Here is a 21,840-nt window from a genome sequence, read left to right as displayed (position 1 = left end):
CAACTCAACCTTCTTTCCATGCACGGACTGGCCTACTACAGGGCACGTACATTGCCAAAAGCACACACATCCATGGGTCTGGAGGGATAGCATGGAGGTAGGTGTTTGCCTTGCATGCAGAAAGACGGTGGCTTGAATCCCAGCATCCCATATGGTCCTCCGAGCCTGCCAGGAGCGATTTCTAAGTGTAGAGCCAGGTGTAACCCATGAGCACTGCCGGGTGTGACCCAAAAACCACCCCCCCTCAAAAAAAGAAAAAAAAATCCAAGGCCTCCAAAGTACCTTTCTACTAAGCACTTAGCTGTTCCAGACACTGGGCTGGATAGAACAATCCTGATCACAAAGCCAGTAACACTATTTCTCCCAATACTCCCCCCACAGAGCCCTACACATGGCATGACAGACCAAAGGCTCCCAACTGGTGGCTAGTAAGGCCCTGAAGATGATGCCATGGCTCGGAAAATGCAGATATCCTATCAGTGCTGAAGGAGGGCAGCTACAGGCAGTGCTGGTGCTGACTTGGACTGCCGACAGCTGTGCCCTCTCCACCAGTACATGTCAAGGACCTCAAGGGCCTACTGGATCCAAGGGTTGAATAAGCCCAACCCTGGTTGAATTGGTCAAAAGAATGCCATTCTATGCCAGGCCTTTCGAAATGGCTCTTTATAATCAAGCTTTCCAATGACAGCTTTTTCTTCTTTATAGAAAATGTCCCCTTAGTGCTTATCATCTCTAGTGTGTACGAAGGAGCACCATTCTGAGACTTGAGCCCCTGGGGAGAAGGCAGTATGTACTAGGGACCTGGGTACTAAAAGGAGGACTGGACAAAGGCCCCAGATTTCTGCCTTGCCTGTCCTATTTCAATCCAAACCACTCAGCAGTGACCGCTCATGCATGGCTGCCTCTGGGCACAAGCCTTTCTTTCCAAACATGGAATACATGAGCATTCACCCCTGCCCTCCCAACTGCTGAAAAATGAAAGCTAGCTTCAAAGAATCTGACATCTGAGAAAGCTGGGCAATGAAAATGTGGGTGGATAAGTAAACGCAGAATAATGTACCATGTGGGGTGAGGCACGGGAATAATGGCAAGGATGGCTCTTGGGATTTTCTGCCCATCCCTCCTGGTCAGATCAAAGGGGAGAGAAATGGGGACAGGCACCGAATACCAGAAAAGGCAAAGGGGGGGGGGGAGAAAACTCAAAAAGCAGTAAACAGGGTCTAGAAGGGGAGGCAGGATGCAGAGGAAACTTGGTTAAAGGTTAGAGGGGAAGGGGCCAGAGAGATAGTATGGAGGTAGGGCATTTGCCTTGCATGCAGAAGGATGGTGGTTTGAATCCCGGCATGCCATATGGTCTTCAGAGCCTGCCAGGAGTGATTTCTAAGCAGAAGAGGTTTGTTCTTTTGTTCTTTGGTTTTTGGACTTGGCAATGCTCAGGGAACCATGTGGGATGCCAGGGATCGAATCTGGTCAGTAGCATGCAAGGCAAAGTTCTTACGAAGAGGTTTGGCCTCAGCGCCCACCTATGACCCTCAGGCCTGTGTGTGTGTGTGTGTGTGTGTGTGTGTGTGTGTGTGTGTGTGTGTGTGTTTGTAGGAGCCCTCGGTAAGGAGCGCTTTGGGGTTATAAAGGCCCTCAAGAACACAGCCAGGAAATATGTTTTGAGCTCAACAGAGATCTGCTTAATGGAAGGGGGCTTGAGGGTCAGTGCTGCTGTGTGAGTTGGCTCTAAGAAGCCATGGGGCCACTGCAGTGGCGCAAGAGGTAGGGCGTTTGCCTTGTCTGCACTAACCTGGGGCAGACAGAAGTTCGATCCCCTGGTGTTCCAAATGGTCTCCCAAGCCAAGAGTGATTTCCGCATAGCCAGGAGTAACCCGAGTGCCAATGGGTGTGGCCCAAAACCAAACCAAAAAAAAAAAAAAAAAAAAAGAAAAAAAAAAAGGAAAGAAAAGAAAAGAAAGTCACAGGGCACACCTGGGGATGGTGAGAAAAGAACAGCCCTAACTAGCACTCAGGAACAAACTAAAATATACTGTCAAAAATTTTGGGGGAGGTAGAAGGGGGGATTTGGGCTATGTCTGACAGAGTTGGATTAAACTGTGGTGACAGGGTTTGAATTGCAATTATTTTCTGTTTGTACATTTTTTGGGTCACACCTGATGGTGCTCAAGGCTTATTCCTGGCTATGCTCAGGGGTTACTCCTGGAGGTGCTGGGGACTGAACTCAGGTCAACCGTTCTCTGGCCCACTTCTGGAATTTTTTTGTTTTCTATCCAGAGAACTTCTGATGTTAACAAATGACAGTTTAAAATACCATAAAACCTGTAGACATAAACAGATGAACAGATTGCTACACAGGAAGTCCTTAGATTCCATCTGGACTAGTTCCCTTATTTTCTCCCAGGAGCTTTGTCAAGGAACAGACTACAAGGAGTGTAGCTGGGAATGAAGCCCATGCCCGAAGACCTTTTAGATAACCCAAAGGGAAACACACTGGTCCAGAATCAGAAAAGGCAGCTTACAGTGCCCCTATCTATCACTACATGAGAACCTGGCGGGGCAGGGAACCAAGACACAGTATTGTACAGAGGGATTCAACCCAGGAAGCAACTGCCTCGCCTGCCTGCTGGCTTCTCCAAGTGGACGCCAAATCCTGAGCCGCAATTCCTTGCCAGGCAGCTCTAATGCAAGTATGGACTCCAAAATGACATTCCAGGGACACTAGAAGGCCAGTTCCTCCCAAAAGACTGCAGTTGCATTTTAAAGAGCAGTAGCCTTAGCAGCTGCTGCCAAGTTCTGGTACGGGGCGGATTGGTTTCCTTTAAGCATGTCAAGGGGAACAGATGATGTCCTCTACCTTGCAATCAATACAGTAATTATGTTGGATATACTGTTATGATTAACTTCAGCAGGGATTCAGACAGGATCATGGAGGAATAATGTAAAACGCTGTGAAAGAACCCATTGGTGGTCAGTGCCTGTGGGACAGATGTCACTTGGCAATAGCTCGAGTCTCTGAGCAGAATACAGCAAAGGTTTAGTTCAGGATGAACCTGGGTAGTCCCAACCCCTCTGCCAAGGCAGTGAAGTAAATTCTGCATTGTCCTTCCTTCCCAATTCAGTCAGGTTCAGAAATGCTTGTTATATTGTATAAAGAAATGGCACCAACTTGTTAAGTTGGTTCATTTATGGGTTCATTATTTAACTTGAAGGATATTAGTTTCTCTTGCTTTGGTATATTTGATAAAAACCATTCTTGTTTATTTTGAGGCACTTAAGAAAAGCTAACATTCTAGCAATACTTGGGGTACCACATGGCAAATCAAAACACTTTGCAGTTCCGAAAATACCCTGTACTCCCTTCATAGAAAGCATGTGCTCAACCTTGAGCTCTCTGGCACCTGTGGTAAGCTACTTTTGAACTAATTCCCAAAAGTTAAGAGGTAGTGAAAAAATTTTCCGCTTGGGATGTGGCCTCTAAGCAATGAATTCTGCCTAGCTTTGTCCTGCTTCTAGCTAGTATCGACAGAGCCAGCTCTCCTAAAATCACGTACCTATTCCTGGCAGTGAAAATCAAAATGCTTTTTCTCCCTGAACAGTAAATACCCATCACAATAACATAAACACACATTCAAAACCTGTTTCAATACCTTTCAACATGACACTGCAAACAGAATCCAAGTGGTTTACTGTTTGGCCATTAGCTTTGTTCTGCTCACTGACCAAGGGGAAGGAAGCAACAAATGATAGAACACTTGTTCAGTCATCAATTTAGCTTCTTCTCAAATTCTCAGAATGGGGCTCCCGACAGCTATGCAGTCAGCAGACCTCTTTTGAGAGACTGGTAGACTACTCCATGACATTTCTTCATGAAGGGGACACCTTTCTCATCACAAAGGAAAAGAGCAAAAGGCAAAGTCTTTGGCCCCATTATTACTTCTAGACATTCAGAGTGGCAAGGGAAGTTTTAAGAGTTAAGGAGAGCTAAGACATCAAAGCTACAAGGTAGCTTTGCTACAATTAAAAGGTGGAACTATTTGAAACAAAGGTGAACAGCTTTCAACACCCGCCTACATGTGGAGATGCTGCAGGCACAGCTAGCAGGCTCCTCCTGAGCAATCCCAAAGCTCAGGATAGATATGCAAGATGATTCTCTGGGCAGGTGATGCTCAGGGGTTATTCCTGGCTATGCGCTCAGAAATCGCTCGCTCCTGGCTTGGGGGACCATATGGGACGCCAAGGGATCTAACCACGGTCAGTACTAGGCTAGCACAGGCAAGGCAGACGCCTTACCTCTGGCACCAACACTTGGGCCACTCCCTCATTTTTGATCTTTGGGCCACACACAGCAGTGTTCGGGGTTTATTCTCGGCTCTGCAAGGAGGAATCACTCCTGTATGGGCATCATTCAACAATATTACTGAGGAGCCGGAGAGATGGCATGGAGGTAGGGTATTTGCCTTGCACGCAGAAGGACGGTGATTCGAACCCCAGCATCCTATATGGTCCCCCAAGTCTGCCAGGAGTGATTTCTGAGTGTAGAGCTAGGAGGAACCCCTGAGCACTGCAGAGTGTGACCCCCCCCCAAAAAAAAACAAAAACATAACAAAAAATATATTGAGTGCCAAAGACCAAACCAAGATTAGATACATTCAAAGTCAGTGTCCTATCACTGTGCTATCTTACCAGCTCCAACAGTTGATAAGGTTTTCTTCATCTTTGTACTAGACTATCTTCTGAGAGTGGCTCAGTGAACTGAATTAATAGACAAAGTAGCACGATTTCACAATATTTATACTTTATTATTATTTTTTTGGTTTTTGGGTCACACCTGGCAGTGTTCAGGAGTTACTCTGGCTCTATGCTCAGAAATCGCTCCTGGTAGGCTCTGGGGACCATATGGGATACCGGGATTCGAACCACCGACCTTCTGCATGCAAGGCAAACACCTTACCTCAATGCTATCTCTCCGGCCCTATATTTTTTAATAAAAAAAATCCAAGTGTTGATAACTAAGCTTTCTAGTTCATGTTGTGTCTGGAGAGAAGGGTAAACTAAGAATTAGAAACAAACACTTGAAGGTGAGGGGCCACAAGGTTGTTTGGTGAGCAGAATCTCTTTAAAATGAAATGTTGGTTTTTCATGAAACTGAACTCTGTTCACAGTTCCCTGTTAAATACTGAACAAGGTGAATATTAAAATGACAAAGAGAAAGGATGTGAAAGTCAGTAACAGGAAAGAAAGGCTTTAGTGCTCATTTTACTCTGGCAGTTTATTTAGACAGTCACCCAGAGATCTTTAGAACAGGTTCTTCCCTCCCTGCATTCATTTCAAATATTAACCAGGGCCTGATAAACATCTACATTCAACCAAGCGGGTATTAACCAAGTACCCCAAATTCATTCTGCATTTTATTTCCAAAGAAGGAACTTAAATTTGAAGGGGGGAGAGAAAGATAACAGCAATACTTAACAAAAATAATTAATAGTTATTTCCCAGGGAATAAAGATGTCCAAAGGGTGACTATATTTCAGGCCATAGTCAAATTTTGTGGCAGCGTATGTTTCATACCTTAATTCTGGATTATCAACAAGCCAGGTGTGCTTGCTTCAGCAACACCCTCACAAAAATAGGAATACAGAGATTAGAATGAGCCCTGCACAAAGATAATGCAAACTCATGAAACATGCCATCTTTAAAAGGGAAAAATGGGGCCGGAAAGATAGCACAGCTGTGTTTGCCTTGCAAGCAGTCGATTCAGGACCTAAAGGTGGTTGGTTTGAATCCTGGCGTCCCATATGGTCCCCCGTGCCTGCCAGGAGCTATTTCTAAGCATATAGCCAGGAGTAACCCCTGAGCACCGCCAGGTGTGACCCAAAAACCAGACCAAACCAAAACAAAATAATAAAAGGAAAAAATAAGGGGCAAGATCTGTAGAGATCGTCCAGCACGTAGGGTACTTGCCTTGCAAGGATTTGACACAAGTTTAAGCCCAAGCATCCTTTATGGTCTCTTGATCAGAGCCAGGAGTAACCCAAACATTGTAAGATGTAGTTAAAAATAAAAATCCGGGCCCGGAGAGATAGCACAGCGGCGTTTGCCTTGCAAGCAGCTGATCCAGGACCAAAGGTGGTTGGTTTGAATCCCGGTGTCCCATATGGTCCCCCGTGCCTGCCAGGAGCTATTTCTGAGCAGACAGCCAGGAATAACCCCTGAGCATCGCTGGGTGTGGCCCAAAAACAAACAAAAAAACCCAAAAACCAAAAAACCAAACAAAACAAAAAAACCAACTAAAACAGAAAAAGCAGGATCATTCAGTGAGCTAGAATGCATATTTGGCATGCAGAAGAACTAGATTTGTGGAGGATGAAGAAATAGTATAATAGGTAGCATACTTTCCTTGAACAAAGCTGACCAGAGTTTGATCCCCAGCATTCCATAAAGTTCCCCCAAGAACTGCCAGGAATAATTTCTAAGTATAGAGTAAGGAGTAACATCTACCTCTGAGTACAGCTGTATTTAGACACTAAAACACCACCTGCAATGATTTGATCCCCGGAACAATGCCCAAACACCACTACAAGAGGTGCCAAACTATAACCAAAACTGGAGGAATCTGGAAGATGATCTTACTATAAAACACACACCTGAAAACCAGATACACAATCTCTGCTCTTCAGTATGGTAATACCACTAAAGACCACTGGCTCCCTCTACTTGCAAATACAAATACAAATTCACATCTTAAATCTTTTAGGTGAGGAATATTGTGGGGAGAAACCAAACTTGGCGCAGTGGTTTTTTTTTTTTTTTTAGAGCTATCCTTGGCCCTGTGCTCAGAGGCAACCAAAATTGATACAGGGGAACTGGTGCTGTCCATAATTCTCCCCAGCCCTCTCCTTCTACCTTTCCCCCTGCTCAAAGTGGCAAGGGTGGCAATAGAAGGCAAGCAAACACACATACACTTTTAATATTGCCATGCTGGGAGGGAACAAGGCTCCATCCAGTCCATGATTCCTTAGCTTTGAAGAGAAGAGACTACTTTGGCCTAAGTACCTCCATTTCTATGAGTTTCAATGCTGCTGGTCATTTAAGGCTAAGAGTAAGTTTTGAGTGGAAGAGCGAAACAAGTGGTACAGACAGGATGAAGAAAACTGCTGCTGCCAAGAACTGACTGCAAGAGCTTGGTCTGCTGATTTGGGTATCCCTACAGTTGGGCAGTTTATTAATAAAAGAGGACTTCCAGGGTCATGATGTAAAAAAATATATATACATGGCTCTTACGTTTGTGGAATCACTTCCAGAAAAATGACCCGACATTCATTTAAACTGATCTCTAACAGTAGAAATAAATCAGCTGCCCGAGGGATTAAGAGGTTTCAGTCAAATTCCAAAAGCAGCATTTTGGCTAAACTTCTGTGTAGCGGGAACAAAAAGGTGCTGCATGGAGAGGCTGCTATTACTTCTCTACTATATAGCTCTATCACTCTGGAGAGAAGCCAGTCAGGGGTAGCTAAGAGGTTGCTATTACTTCTCTACTGTAGCTCTATCACTCTGAAGAGAAACCAGTCAGGGGTAGCTACCTCTGGTCTCAGCGTTGGACTTTCTATGTCCTCTGAAAGGTCCAACTGACTGCTTCTCATAGGGGTCCTCCAAAAGGCCCTTTGTGCAGCACTCTCTTCCCACAGCTCATGGCACATGGTCTACCTCTGCATGGGTACAAGCTGAAGACTTTGTAAACAGAGGGGAAGCACAAGTAAGAAGTCCTACTTTTACCAGTCAGTTATAATTAATCTAATAAACAGCTATAGAAAAGGGACGCTGCCGCCAGGGTCCACAAACTGAAAATTGCCTCCCTCATCCATTATATGGATTTAAAATTTCAAGGGAGTAAGAGTGAGGGGGTGGGAGGGGGAGTGAAAGGGAAGAAAAAGAGCTCTAGGGAGTCTAGCACATACTTATAACTTAAGCAGTACTTGAGATGCTCACTTCTGATACAAGAGGAGGCAAGGCTGTTTCATACATGGCCAGTCTGGGTTTCGGCCCTATCAGGAGTGATCCCCCTTTCCCAAAAACAGAGGTTTGAGCAGAGCCAGATGTGGTTCCAAATAAAACAAACAAAAATGACTTTAGGGGCTGGAGCGATAGTGCTGTACATGGGTGACCCAGGATGGACCTTGGTTTGATCCCCAGCATCCCATATGGTCCCCTGAGCCAGGAACGATTTCTGAGTGCTTAGCCAGGAGTAACCCCTGAGAGTCACCAGGTATAACTCAAAAAGAGAAAAAAAACTTTAGTCAACTGTTGCTAAGCCAGTAGCAGAACTAGATAAGATCCTCTGTATGTATCATCTTCTTTAACAAAAAAGAGAATGCGGGCTTAAGAGCACAGGACCTTCATATGAAGGAACCTAGTTCAATCTCAAGCAGAGCAAGATTCCACACATACCTGAGTGATGACTCCTGTAGCAATAATGAAACAAAATCCTTCCATAAAATGAGCCAGAGGTCTAGAAACAGCTCACTGGGCTGAAGTGCAGGGCTTCATCAAAGAGGCTCCGAGATCTAGTCCTGGCATCACATGGCAATGTTGACTTTCAGTGTCCTGACACCCAACTTTACTTTGGGTACCCCTCAAAACAGAAGAGATGGGAGACTTTGGAAGATGGAATGAAAAAATTTCAGGAAACCTTGTGTTATCCAATTTATTGTTTCCTTCTGGGGAAGGAGCATTAAGTCCACATTTGGTGGTACTTAACAGCTTACTCTTCTTTTTTTGTTTGTTTTGGGTCACACCCAGAAGCCTCCTGGCTCTATGAAATCGCTCCTGGCAGGCTCGGGGGACCACATGGGATGCTGGGATTTGAACCACCGTCCTTCCGCATGCAAGGCAAATGCCCTACCTCCGGCCCCAAGAGCTTACTCTTAAGTAAGAGTAAGGATTTAGAGGACCATATGGGGTTCTGGGGATTGAACCTAGGTTAGCCAAGTACAAGGCAAATGTTTTACCCACTATATTATCTCTCCTGAACCACTTTGGTTCACTTTTATATATTAATAAGATGGACTAACTTCAATTCAAGGTGATTCAGATTTCCCACTTCTCAATCATAGCAAAACTGGAGGCCATGCCCCAAGAAGTAGTACAGTAGATAAAGTGCTTGCCATGTAAATGGCAGACCTATTTTATGCCTAAAATTCCACAAGTCTGTCAGGAGAGACTCCTGAGCGCAGAGCAAGGAGTAAGCCCTGAGCACCCACTGGTATGCCCCCTGCCTCCCCAGTAAAAAAACAAGCAAAGAAAACAAAAAACCTCCCACAAAAAAAAAATCAATGTAATAAAACATTCTACATATGGGGCCGGTGAGGTGGCGCTAGAGGTGAGGTGCCTTGCAAGCACTAGCCAAGGACCGGGAACACCCCTGGCGTCCCATATGGTCCCCCCAAGCCAGGGGCAATTTCTGAGCGCTTAGCCAAGAGTAACCCCTGAGCATCAAACGGATGTGGCCCGAAAAAAAAAAACCAAAAACCAAAACAAACAAACAAACATTTGACATCTTTCTAAAATGCAAAAAAGCCTCAGAAGCCAAATCAGATCACAGCTCCAACATTTACCAACACAGATCGCACAGCAGACCACCAGACTGGACTGCTATATAAGTCAGATATCTAAGCTGAAGACATTTTCCACAACCGTGGGAAGTTCTTCACTTCCATGCTTTATTGAAGTAAAAAATGAATCAAAGATAGGTATTAATAAGCAGGTTATGCCTCCAAAGAATGACTGAGTTCAAGGAAGGATGTTGTTCCATCTGTTGTGACACAAACCCTTTATGGACCAATGTATCTGGTATGAAACTTGAGCACGAAAATTGAACAGAACTTTATTCCTCCTCATGACTATAAATTTCATGTAAACATGATTTACATGCTACTAAACTTGTTCAGTCTTTCAGGGTTCCTCCCAGCCACCATCCTCCCCTACCTTTAAATATAAAATTTGAAACATTTCCTTCAAGTCTGATGTCCTTCAGTGCAATCTGCTTTATTTGACATAAGGCATTTGGGACAGTCGCTTTTTAATTTTTTTTCTCTTTTTTCCTGTGTTTTGGAAGAGTCACAAAATGGTTTACTTCTTAAATCCACCTTTTCTTTAATGCCCTAAAACACGTTAAATTCCTCTTCCCTTGTGGTCATTTCTTAGCAGCCAGCAAATGTTCAAAAGATTAATGTCCAAGTAGGCCAGTACCTGGGAAAGGAAACACATGTAGAGATACAGTTGAACTATAAGTCAAGAGTTCATGTATTCAGTTGCCAAGAATGCATCAACGGGAATATCCAAATTAATAAATGAGCACCATATAGGCCCTTGATGCTAAAGAACAAGACAAAAAAAAAATCTCACTGGTTCCAGGCTAACAGCTAAACCACACTTCTATGGAAAGCCATGAGTTTCCTATGCATATCCTCATACAATCAGACTTTATTGATGCCTCTGGTCTTTTTAAATTAAGAATTAAAAAAAAATCTTTTGCTTAAGCCACATTAAGAGTTTCTATGGCAGTGGTCACATGTAGACAACAGCCACACTTAGAGAAAGGCTTTGCTCAGGCCAATAGCTCGGTTCACCTATCTGATGCATGACTTAGCAGAAAACCTCTTGTATGTGATTCAAACTAATTCCTTTGTAAAAATCAGTCTGCTGAACTTTAATAGGATAGAAAGAATAAAAATACCAATAGTTAAATTAGTAAATGTCAAAGATATGCTTATTTGACAGATTAAATAAATTATATGCCTCCTCCTGTACAAAGATTAAGAAATAAGCTGTAATATCTGAAAAAAGGGCCATAAGGCTAGTTATCAAGATACTGCACATGGCACCACTGTCTCCATCTAAAGTTAAAGTCCAGAAACTCCTTAATTTGAAACAGATTCATGAGCCCTTTCAATGAACCAATTCTTACCAGGAAAATCTCAAAATGTCACTAGCTAATCTCCCAGCCACCCTTCAGTCTCCCATGAAAAAATAAAGGCAGGACACTGGTGGTAGATATATTTACACACAGTCCCTACTTGAGGCCTAAGTGCTGAAAATGAGGACGGCTGAATACAAAAAATGCATTTAAGCAAAATTAATTATAGTCATGAGGCTCTGATTGAATTAAACTTTAAAATCAAATTAAAACCTTCATTCTAATGGAAAATTACAGTATGACTCTGACATTCATGAACAAAACATGACAAATGTAACTTACCTTTAAATCCTTCTTCTGGCATACACACTGAAGAAAGAAAAATAATCCCAAATTAAAAAAAACATTACCATGACAAGATAATGATGAATTATGAAGTTATGGATGTTAATCAGAGACTGTCTTTGTTTTATTTTTACAAAGCAGATCATGTTGTACTGGTGGAAACTGGGACCCATGTTTTGCAGTTTTCTTGGTAAACCATGACTCTCTCTAACCTTGTGGCTATTTCTTCAAGTATTCAACATTAACAGTATTTTTATTTTGTTTTTGTTTTTGTTCACACCCAGAGGCACTCAGGAGTCACTCCTGGCTCTGCTCTGAAATCACCCCCTGGGGGACCCAGAGAGATAGCATGGAGATAGGGCATTTGCCTTGCATGCAGAAGGATGGTGGTTTGAATGCTGGCATCCCATATGGTCCCCGAGCCTGCCAGGAGCAACCCCTGAGCGCTGCTGAGTGTGACCCAAAAACCAAAAAAAAAAAAAAATCTACTCTAAGTTACCCAGTATAAGGGCAAATAAGCCCATACTGGACTTGACAGCTTTGTCCCTCCATTTATTTCTCACACTGGAAGGATCCCTGGTCTCATGTACAGGCTCTATGAATGTTTGCTCGTTCTGTTACCAATAGTTTATTTTATTTTATTTTTGGTTTTTTGGCCACACCCATTTGATGCTCAGGAATTGCCCCTGGCTTGGGGGAACCATATGGGACGCCGGGGGGTGGAACCACGGTCCTTCCTTGACTAGTGCTTGCAAGACAGACACCTTACCTCTAGCGCCACCTCACCGGCACCCCAATAGTTTATTTTTAGCTTTCTTGTGCATTGTGAATTGCCCAATTCTATGAGTTTCCCCTCCCCCCCAATCTCTTAGTAGAGGACTTTGGTTCCATGCTGATATTCCTCAACTGAACAGCAAGCTTTGCCTACCCAGTTACCTATAATCTATTCAGTGGACACAAACAGGTGAGAGAAACCATTCCCTGTGTCTCCCTTTTAATTATTTATAGGTTTATGCATTTGTTTCCCCTAAGAGGAATATCTTCTTTTTGGTTTTTGGTTTTGTGCCCTGAGTAATACTCAGGGCTTCTTTTTTTTGGTTTTTGGGTCATACCCGGCATTGCTCAGGGGTTACTCCTGGCTCTATGCTCAGAAATTGCTCCTGGCAGGGCCGGGGGATCATATGGGATACCAGGATTCGAAAAGATGACCTTCTGCATGAAAGGCAGAAGGCCTTACCTCCATGCTATCTCTCCGGCCCCCTCAGGGCTTACTTCTGGCTCTGCTCTCAGGGATCACTCCTGACAGGTTTGGAGTGTGGGATTAAACCTAGGTTGGCTGCATGCAAGGAAAACACCCTACCCATTCTATATGCTATAGCTTTGGCTCCAAATATCCTCCTCCTTATGTGGAAGAGATGGTGGCACAGGAGCGGTTGATCTGGAATATACTAGTAATAGGCAAATTCTCACCATGAGTTGAGACACAGTCCAGCTACCTATCTGAGGAAGGAGAAAGGAAGGAGAAAGTGTGGGCTGTATGTAAGGGGTGGGAGAGCTTGTGGGAATAAGAAGCTGCCCCAGTTATGCAGTCATATTTCTACCCAACTCCCCTGTTACTGGCTCTAGTCACACTCATATTTCTAGAGGCACCTGGGATTTTGATTCCAACTTGCCTACCTCCTTTCTGCAGTTTAAATCAGCTTTGCTAATCTGTTATAGTAATTTTATTCTGGTTCACTAGATACTTTTTTTTTTATCTTTGTTGGTAATCACCTAAATTTTTATAGATGTCTTTGAAGAGGAAGAGTGAAATAATCTAGCGCTCAGGGCCACACTGAACAAACTGTGTGCTCAGGATTGAACATAGGAATCCCACATGCAAAATGTGTACTCCAGACCTTTGGAGCTGTGCCCCACCTTTTTCACAGGTCCTAAGTAAATATACAGGGGCTGAGGATGTACCTCATTGGAAGAGCAAAGGCCTCCTACTACATATGAGTTTGATCTAGAGGGCACAAACACTCAGGTCTAATGTAAAAGAACACTCCCCACTAAAGCTTCAGCATCTATTATTTCTAGTCACTAACCAGTTAAACCATGAATTCCCGTAAGAAAGATGTCTTTACCTTGCATGACATCGTCCATTGCAGCATAATCTGCAATTGGCTCATCAGCCTAGAAAACAAATGAAAACAAATCATGACCACAGGGAAGTGGGTCAAGAGGGGGAAGAGCATGTCAGTATTTGAGACAGAAGTCATGCCCAGGTTATACCACTGTGCTGCCACAAAACACAAAAACAATCACTACCATGGAGAACCTAGCTAGGACTTGCACAGCCAGTACTGTACTTAGTTACAAAGAAATGTCTTGCCAAAGACATGGGTCTAAACATGCCATTCTCAAAACTGCATGTGTGTTTGGTACTGTCATAATCCTGAAACTTTTGAGGTATGGAAATGCATAAATACTCCCACATTACTGAAAATATTTTAAACAATGTTGAATTAAGGTGCTAATGAGGGCAGTGTGAGACAGAAATGAGAAGCTGGTGTCAGGTGTCTATGACTGTGTTTAATGGGACCACTCCCCCACCCCCCCCAAACAACGAAAGATAATAACAAAGTCTGTTTTGGGTGACTGTAGTATATGCACAAGGCCCCAAGCACACAACTGATGAACATCAATACTGTTGACCTTGAGTAGTATCACATTACTAGGTAAGTACTGAACTGTCCAGACCACTCCACAAGGGCCTCCAAAGAATGAATGAGGCCTTCCACCCACCCTCAAACCAAAAAGATGCTCCTTACTATCGGTGACCCAGGGGGAAAAAAAAACATTTCCTTTATATGTTAGAAATCAGAACTGAATTTTGAGTGCTGAGCTTTTGATGGAATTAGATCCAGGGACAGGACCTAGAGACAGTACAGTGGGTAAGGTACTTGTCTTATATGTGGTCAAGCTGGATATAATCCCCAGCATCCCATCTGGTTTCCCAATTCTACCAGGAGTAATTTGAAAGTTCAGAGCCAGGATTCATCCCTGAGCATCATTGGTGTGTCTGCCCTCACAGCCCCCCTCAAAAGATTCACAGGTTTGAGAAACAACAAAAGTGCTGTGAGAAGACCAGGTGTCATTCTGGATTACATACAAACTCTTTAACAATTCTGGCTGTTTACAATTCTAAAGTTTAGCCATTTGAATATAACCCAAAGTTTCTCCAAATCAGGGCCAGAGTGATAGTATAGTAGGAAGAGCGTTTGCCTTGCAAGCGACCTACCTGCTATCTCATATGGTTCCCTAAGCTCATCAGGAGTGATTCCTGAGTACTGAGACAGTTCCCCTCCCTGAACATCACTGAATGTGGCTCAAAAACAAACAGGAGGGGCCGGGCGGTGGCGCTGGAGGTAAGGTGCCTGCCTTGCCTGCGCTAGCCTAGGACGGACCGCGGTTCGATCCCCCGGTGTCCCATATGGTCCCCTAAGAAGCCAGGAGCAACTTCTGAGCGCATAGCCAGGAGTAACCCCTGAGCGTCACAGGGTGTGGCCCAAAAACCAAAAAAAAAAAAAAAAAAAAAAAAACAAACAGGAAATTTCCAAAATCATTCTAACAAAAGCAAAACTTAAAGAAAGAAGGGATAAACTTGGGCTTGTTTTCTGCTTCTCATTATTTCCAAAACAAAACTTTATTTCACCAAAACTAGGTGTTAAGACATATTCCCACACTTATTTGTGTTTTCCCCAGAACAGTCAGTAGTAGTCCTTGATTAGCCTGCATTCAAATGAGCCCTCCCACCCTGATATCTACTATTAGGGATGAACTAAGGCCCCTCCAATTGCTCAAGTTATTACCAATACCACCAAATCAGCCCAGGTTGGCAGTATGGACCATTTTGGGAAGACTGTGCAAAGACAAATTTTTCTATAAAACAATTGTAAAATGCCAAACAATTCCATCTTCCAAGAAACAAAGAGGCAAAGGGCAAGGCATAAGTAGGCTCTCAGGAAATAATTGGGCTAATAGAAACTCCCCTTCCAAAATATAATCCACATCAAGAATAAGACGAGACTCCAATAAAACCAAGCAACATATTTTGACAGGCTGGGCATATGTTTGTTTCCAAGCTGACTGGTTGGTGCTTTTAAATGAAGAGGAAAGGAGTGTGCCTAAACCAGATGATGATCAATCAGGGGTTATACCTGGCAGTGCTCCTCAAGGGACCATATGGCTGCTGGGAATCAAACCCAGGTCAGCTGCATATAAGCAAGTGCCCCACCAGCTGTACTATCTCTCCATAAAGCATCCTATGAATGCATGCTTGAATAGTAAATTACGGTCACACAATTTAAGCAGGAAAACCTAGGAAGGAGATGGACTCTAGATTATTATAACCAAGTTAATTTAAAAGAATCCAGAAGATCCAGTAGTGTCAGTAGTCTTTTCTAAGCCTTTTGTCAGGCAGCTGGAACTGACAAATAGAGAAGCACCCTATTCAGCTGGTTGCACTTTCTTGTTCCCACATTGTCTAATTCAAAGGTGAACTTTAATCACCATTTAGACAATTTATACATGTTGCACATTATGAAAAATGGAATTCCACACGCAGGAAGCTGTTACCTACCTTTAACAAAATGACAGACTCAGGAATGACGCCAAGAGTGCCAAGGGTGGCACAATCATCATTTAAAATCTTTCCATCAATTGATAGGTTCTGATCAAAAGGAGCAACTGAGAATGCATGCATGATCTGTGCATATATAAAAGAAACAAAGTTCATATAATGTAAAGTACTGACATGCAGACAACAAATATTTGAATACATAAATTACCTGAGAAAAACTGCATAGAAATGATACTGTCTGCACATACCTACCTAGAATACAAAATTAATCTTGCTGACAAGAGTCTTAGGAGGCCTAGTGCAGGACTAGGAATACAGTGAAATCCATAAATCCATTTCTCCTATATTGCATCACCTCTTTAAGAGTGGGGAGGAATGGGAAATCAGAGAAGCTGAAGGTAGGGCTAGGCTGATAGCCCCTTCAGATATAAGGGCTGAGTAGGGCCATCATGACTGAGACTTCCACCAATTCATGCCCTGGGAGTTTTTTTTTTTTTTTTTTTTTTAATTTGTTTTTTGGGTCGCACCTGGTGGTGCTCAGGAGTTATTCCAGGCTCTGTGCTCAGAAGTTGCTCCTGACAGGCTCACATATGGTATGCCAGGATTTGAACTGGGGTCTGTCCCGTGTTGGCCGTGTACAAGGCAAATGCATTACCGCTGTAATATTGCTCTTGCCTCAGCCCTGGGAGTCTTGATTTCTGAACCACGTCTTGACTTGAAGAACTAAAATATGAACTCAGTAAGCATAAAGAAAACATACAGGAATCCAATACTGGTCCAAGTATGAAAAAGATTGAGGAGATGAAGCACATACTGTGTGTAGGAATCCTGTACTCAACCCCAGGAAACTGCTCTTTTGTTTCCTAAAACATTGCTGGGTAAAGTCCAAATAAAATCTATCATTCTAATACAGAAACACTCATTTTTTTTTTCTTTTTTTGGGACCTTGGGGGTAGACCTGGGTCAAACCCAGGGCTCTACACTCAGAGCTCACTCCAGTGGGGACTAAGGGGACCATATGGGGTACCAGGAATCAAATCTGAGCCGGCTGCATGAAAGCTCAGGGTTCTGCCTTTTGTATTATCTCTCTAGCCCTTAAACATTTTCCCAATTCAAAAGATTAAAAGTTAAATAATTCTTTTTCTGGATATTAAATAAATGGATCGAGAGGGTGGCATGTAAGGGCACAAGAAAGTATTGGCTCAGAAAAGCACACATAGGGTATTTTCACTGATGTTCTCATCAATCTCTTGGAGAGCATTTGTGGACAGATACAACTCAAAAGTAAAGGAGTGTAAACTTTGCATGTAGAGGATCAAGGGTCAATCCCTGGCACGACATGGTTGCCTGAGTACTGACAGGTTTTCAAAGAGATACCTTTTACACCAGTGAAAGAATATGCATATCATCGTTTCATAACAGCTCCATATTTGAATATGTTTGAGTATATATATATATATACACATATACATATATATACATATATATCTTTGTGCAAATATTCATGTAATGGTAAAACAAGTCTTTCAATAAAGTCTAGATTTAATAGGGAAAGGCAAAAATGTCTCAAAACAACACCCAATAACTTCCCAAGCGGAGAAGCTAGAGAACTAAAAGGGAAGCATACCAGTTTCTAAGAAGCAGAGATTAATAGGATAGGAAGCTGAAGTAAGTATACTGATCAGGGCCCGGAGAGATAGCACAGTGGCGTTTGCCTTGCAAGAAGCCAATCCAGGACCAAAGGTGGCTGGTTCGAATCCCGGTGTCCCATATGGTCCCCGTGCCTGCCAGGAGCTATTTCTTTCTTTTTTTCTTTTTTATTTTTTTTGTGGTTTTGGGTCATACCTGGCAGTGCTCAGGGGTTATTCTTGGCTCCAGGCTCAGAAATTGCTCCTGGCAGGCACGGGGGACCATATGGGGCGCCGGGATTCGAACCGATGACCTCCTGCATGAAAGGCAAACGTCTTACCTCCATGCTATCTCTCCGGCCCCCAGGAGCTATTTCTGAGCAGACAGCCAGGAGTAACCCCTGAGTACCGCCGGGTGTGGTCCAAAAACAAAAAAAAAAGTGCACTGATCAGCTTTTCCACTCCGGAGAGGTGTTTTCTCTCCTGGGCATGTAACATCTATCTCCTTCTCTTTCCCTCCTTTCAATTCCCAAGTAAAATTGATGCACATAAATAAAATTAACTGCACTGTCATCATCAGTGATCTGTGAGTCATTCAACAAGGCAACTAGCAGGACAGCTCAGCAAAAGAAGAACTCAGCAAAGGCAACCCACTTGGGGACCTCCAAGGAGAAAAATTACAGCAGAGATGACTGCTGCCAACCGGTAGTGAGCACTGTCATACTATTTAACTATTTGCGCACATCCCAAAATGAAAGGTGTCTTTGCGTCCTCCTTCATGATTGAACAGAGTTACAGAAAAAAGTATTGCCGTCATTGAGGGGCCAATGGCTTATACTTAGCATTTTCAAATCACAGAACAAGAAGATTTAAATCTACTGAACTAATGAAGCATTTAGTAGGAGCTATCAGGTTCATGGAACTAAGGGGTGCTGTGAAAGATGAAGAAGCGATAGTTCAGAATGAAGCTATCAATCAAAGAAATCTGGGGAACATAAGTGAGAGCCATTAAGGGCAGGAGAATGTAATGATTGCTTCCTATAGGTATGTTTAATATGTGAACAAGGCATTACTGATCTATGGAAAAGAGTAGGAACAATGAACTTGCTAGTTCAAGAGATGAGTGGCTCTATGCAGAGATGGATGGGAATAAAGTAAGAAATGCAGGCGAGCTACAGATTCACTTGCTAACTATTTAAGTTATGCAAAAACTTTTTCGCTTTCTCAGGCAGGCAGGCAGGCAATACCACCTACTCAATATCTATCTATGGGGAAATTAAATTATATGATTAAACACAGCATCTTCTTTGAAAGAGATGAATAAATGCTATTTTGTTTGTACATCTTAGGTAGATGAATTAATAGCCTCGAAAAATAAGTTTCTTGGGGTTTTAAACACTCTAAGTAGGTATTTAACTAGCACAACACATTCAGCGTTGTAAAGGTTTTCATTCCTATTAACTTGGAAATGGAGTAACCCCAAAGAATATAAAAACGCTTTACACTGTCTTAACAAAACCACCCACCGACACCCACTGAGGATCACGAGTTTGCCTGTCACACACTCCACTGTTATCCAGTGTGCTAAACAAAAAGGTCAAGCATGGAGGATGCTTTCAGAAAGCGCCCCCACAAAGCAGTGAGGGGAAATGGCTATTCTGTGTTCTTTCTTCTGACTGTCTGGATAATAGTAGTCCCTAATGCAAGAGTGGGAGATAGATGCAGGGGTCAGAGTAGTGGCACAGTGATAGGGTGTTTGCCTTGCACGCAGCTAACCTAGGACAGGCAGCTGTTTAATCTCCTGGTGTCATATATGGTCACCCAAGCCAGGAGCGGTTTCTGAACACATATCCAAGAGTAACCCCTGAGCATGACTGGGGTGACTCCAAAACCAAAAGCCAAAACCAAACCAAACAAAAAGAAGATGCAAGAAAAGCACATATTGGGCAGGGGTGCACGCTGGAAAAACTGTTATCTTCATCAACTCATTTGGGCAGGTAACATGCCCCTAGAAATCATTTCTGCTGATTTTTGATTTGGTCTTCAAAACTGGCCGTCCACAATAATGCAGCATAAACTTTTTAAATGTTTCTATCCACAGGGACTTTTTGTAATTTAAAAGTTTTGAATGTTCGAGGTTTACCACTGACAGGCAGAAAAGCCAGTGACAGAAACAAGATTTCTCAGATGTAAAAGGTACAATAACAGAGTATTATGCCAAAAAAAAAAAGATATTATTTCAACACACTTATTTTCAGAGCCCTGGGTTCAACCAAGGGAAATACTATTCAAGACAATCTGGAACACATAACACTCTCAAAGAAAGCCTATATTTTTGCCTCAGTTACAAATGATAACTATCAGCAAAAAGGAAAAAATGCATAACCAGTAAAATATGCCACATTAAAGTGGCAAAGAGGGAAATTTTGGTTAATGTTTTGGAAATGTAGCAGTGATTCAAATAAATTAGGGGCTAGATTTTTTCATGGATCTCTTGGACATCTTGAACTTATCAGTCTCCTTGCCTACATTTTGAGATATATCATTGGAATAGTCATATGTACAGTCTATTAGCATTGATGACAATCTTATGAACCAGGAAGAAAGTCATGTTTACATTAGTTCATGATTTGCAAAGCAATGCATACTTCATGTTTAAGGAAGTTGGAGGTTGTGAATAGATAAAATAATTTTGGAAGGAGGGCCAGAGTGATAGTAAGGTGCTTGCCCTGCATGTGGTTGACCCAAGTTCAATCTCTGGCGACCCGGGTGGTCCGAACCCACCAGGAGTGATTCTTGAGTACAGAGCAAGGAGTAACCCCTTAGAACTACCAGGTGTGGCCTAAAAATAAAGGAAAAAATATTTGGAGGGGAGGCAGAGAGACACACCAACACCTTGCGTGCGTGTGGTCAATTCAGCACTACCAATATTGAATTTTAACAAATATACTATTCAGGCATACAATATATTGTAACTAAAAGACTCAGATAGCACAAGGGTAAAGGCGTTGCATTCCTAAGACCAGCCCAGATACCAATCCCTAAGATAGTGCCTGAGCAACTTGCAAACAGGAAGGGTATGAGAACAGAGAATTTCTAACTCATTAAATTTTTAGCCAATAAAAGTAAATTGAACTTTAATTTCACAGTAGATCCTGGTAATCGACTCAATACCTATTCAAAGGAATTAAAAGGACAAAACCAAAGCCTAACAGCACAGCCTAATTACATCTGATTTGGTGTGCTTTGCATCAGATTCATGTTCCATTTCAGTAGGTACCAGGAAGTGATGCCATGCAAAACAGTATGACTTTAAACAAATAATATTATATGGTCAGAGAAAATCACATAAAAAAATGTAATTATCCTACAACAACCTCAATACGTGACAAAGCAAAATTAAATGATAGTTCTCAATGTTTCTCATTACTGGAAAATACTTTGAATTAAGATACATATTCAGAAAGATCAAAAAACTTCGACTTTTAGAAGAAGAAAGCTCAATTTTAAGAAAACAAAATTAGCAGAAAGCAAAAAATGAGAGTTTATCACACTTAAACAAAAGTTTAATTTCCTCACCTGAATTTTCAGTTCTTTTAAGGTTTGATTAGCAGAAACAAGAAGAGCTTTCTCACCGCGAACTTTTCTATGTCGCATACTTCGTCGAATAACTTGCTTTTGATAGGCTATGTAATTTTGATGGGATATTTTTTGCCGCTTTGTTCCTCCATTGCTCTATAATGAAGAAACAAAATGAAGAATTAAAATGACCTATTTGGGGGCAGAAGTGCTAGCACAGCAGGTAGGGTGTTGCCTTGCACACAGCCAACCCAGGTTTGTTCCCCAACACCCCAGATGGTCCCTGAGCATGCCAGGAGCTGTTTGAGTACAGAGCCAGGAGTAACCTACCCCTGAGCACTGCTGGGTGTGGCCCTAAAGCGAAACAAAACAAATAAAATTATCCATTATGTGACACATGTCCATGAAATTTTACCAGGAAAACTAAATGTAGTCTGTATTATTGCTCCATAACCATTCAAAATCACTGTAGCTGAGTGGAAACCTGTTAAGAATTTATCCTGATAGGACCAAATATATAAAGGAATCATAAATAGTACAGGAATAAAGGTTCAACCTGTTATCCAAGGTTCCAATCTCTGACACCATATGGCCTCTCAGAACCAGAGGTGATTCCTGAGAGGAGGAGGGGGGTGGGGGAGGGAGGGAGAGAGAGAAATAGAGAGAAAACTAGGAGCGGGCACCAAGCGATAGCACAGTGGGTAGGGCATTTCCATTACACAAGAATTTAATCTGTGGTACTCCTAAGA

The 21,840-nt window shown here is 42.6% G+C and overlaps 1 protein-coding gene across 2 annotated transcripts in view; it reads right to left on the bottom strand.

Moving 5' to 3' along the window:
* Nucleotides 1–9,867: 9,867 nt before the first annotated feature.
* USP48 (ubiquitin specific peptidase 48) overlaps nt 9,868–21,840 on the bottom strand; it is an 82,934-nt gene continuing 70,961 nt past the window's right edge. For both annotated transcript variants that reach the window (XM_049771961.1, XM_049771962.1), the window contains exons 23-27: nt 21,092–21,247; nt 15,885–16,010; nt 13,387–13,435; nt 11,258–11,284; nt 9,868–10,248 (exon numbers count right to left, since the gene is read on the bottom strand). In XM_049771961.1, coding sequence (XP_049627918.1) covers nt 10,226–10,248; nt 11,258–11,284; nt 13,387–13,435; nt 15,885–16,010; nt 21,092–21,247 — 381 coding nt within the window. In that variant the 3' untranslated portion in view covers nt 9,868–10,225. The remainder of the gene's footprint in view (nt 10,249–11,257; nt 11,285–13,386; nt 13,436–15,884; nt 16,011–21,091; nt 21,248–21,840) is intronic.

Source organism: Suncus etruscus, chromosome 4 (assembly GCF_024139225.1).
Source record: "Suncus etruscus isolate mSunEtr1 chromosome 4, mSunEtr1.pri.cur, whole genome shotgun sequence".
Taxonomy (NCBI): domain Eukaryota; kingdom Metazoa; phylum Chordata; class Mammalia; order Eulipotyphla; family Soricidae; genus Suncus; species Suncus etruscus.
This window is presented reverse-complemented; position numbering and strand designations above follow the sequence as displayed.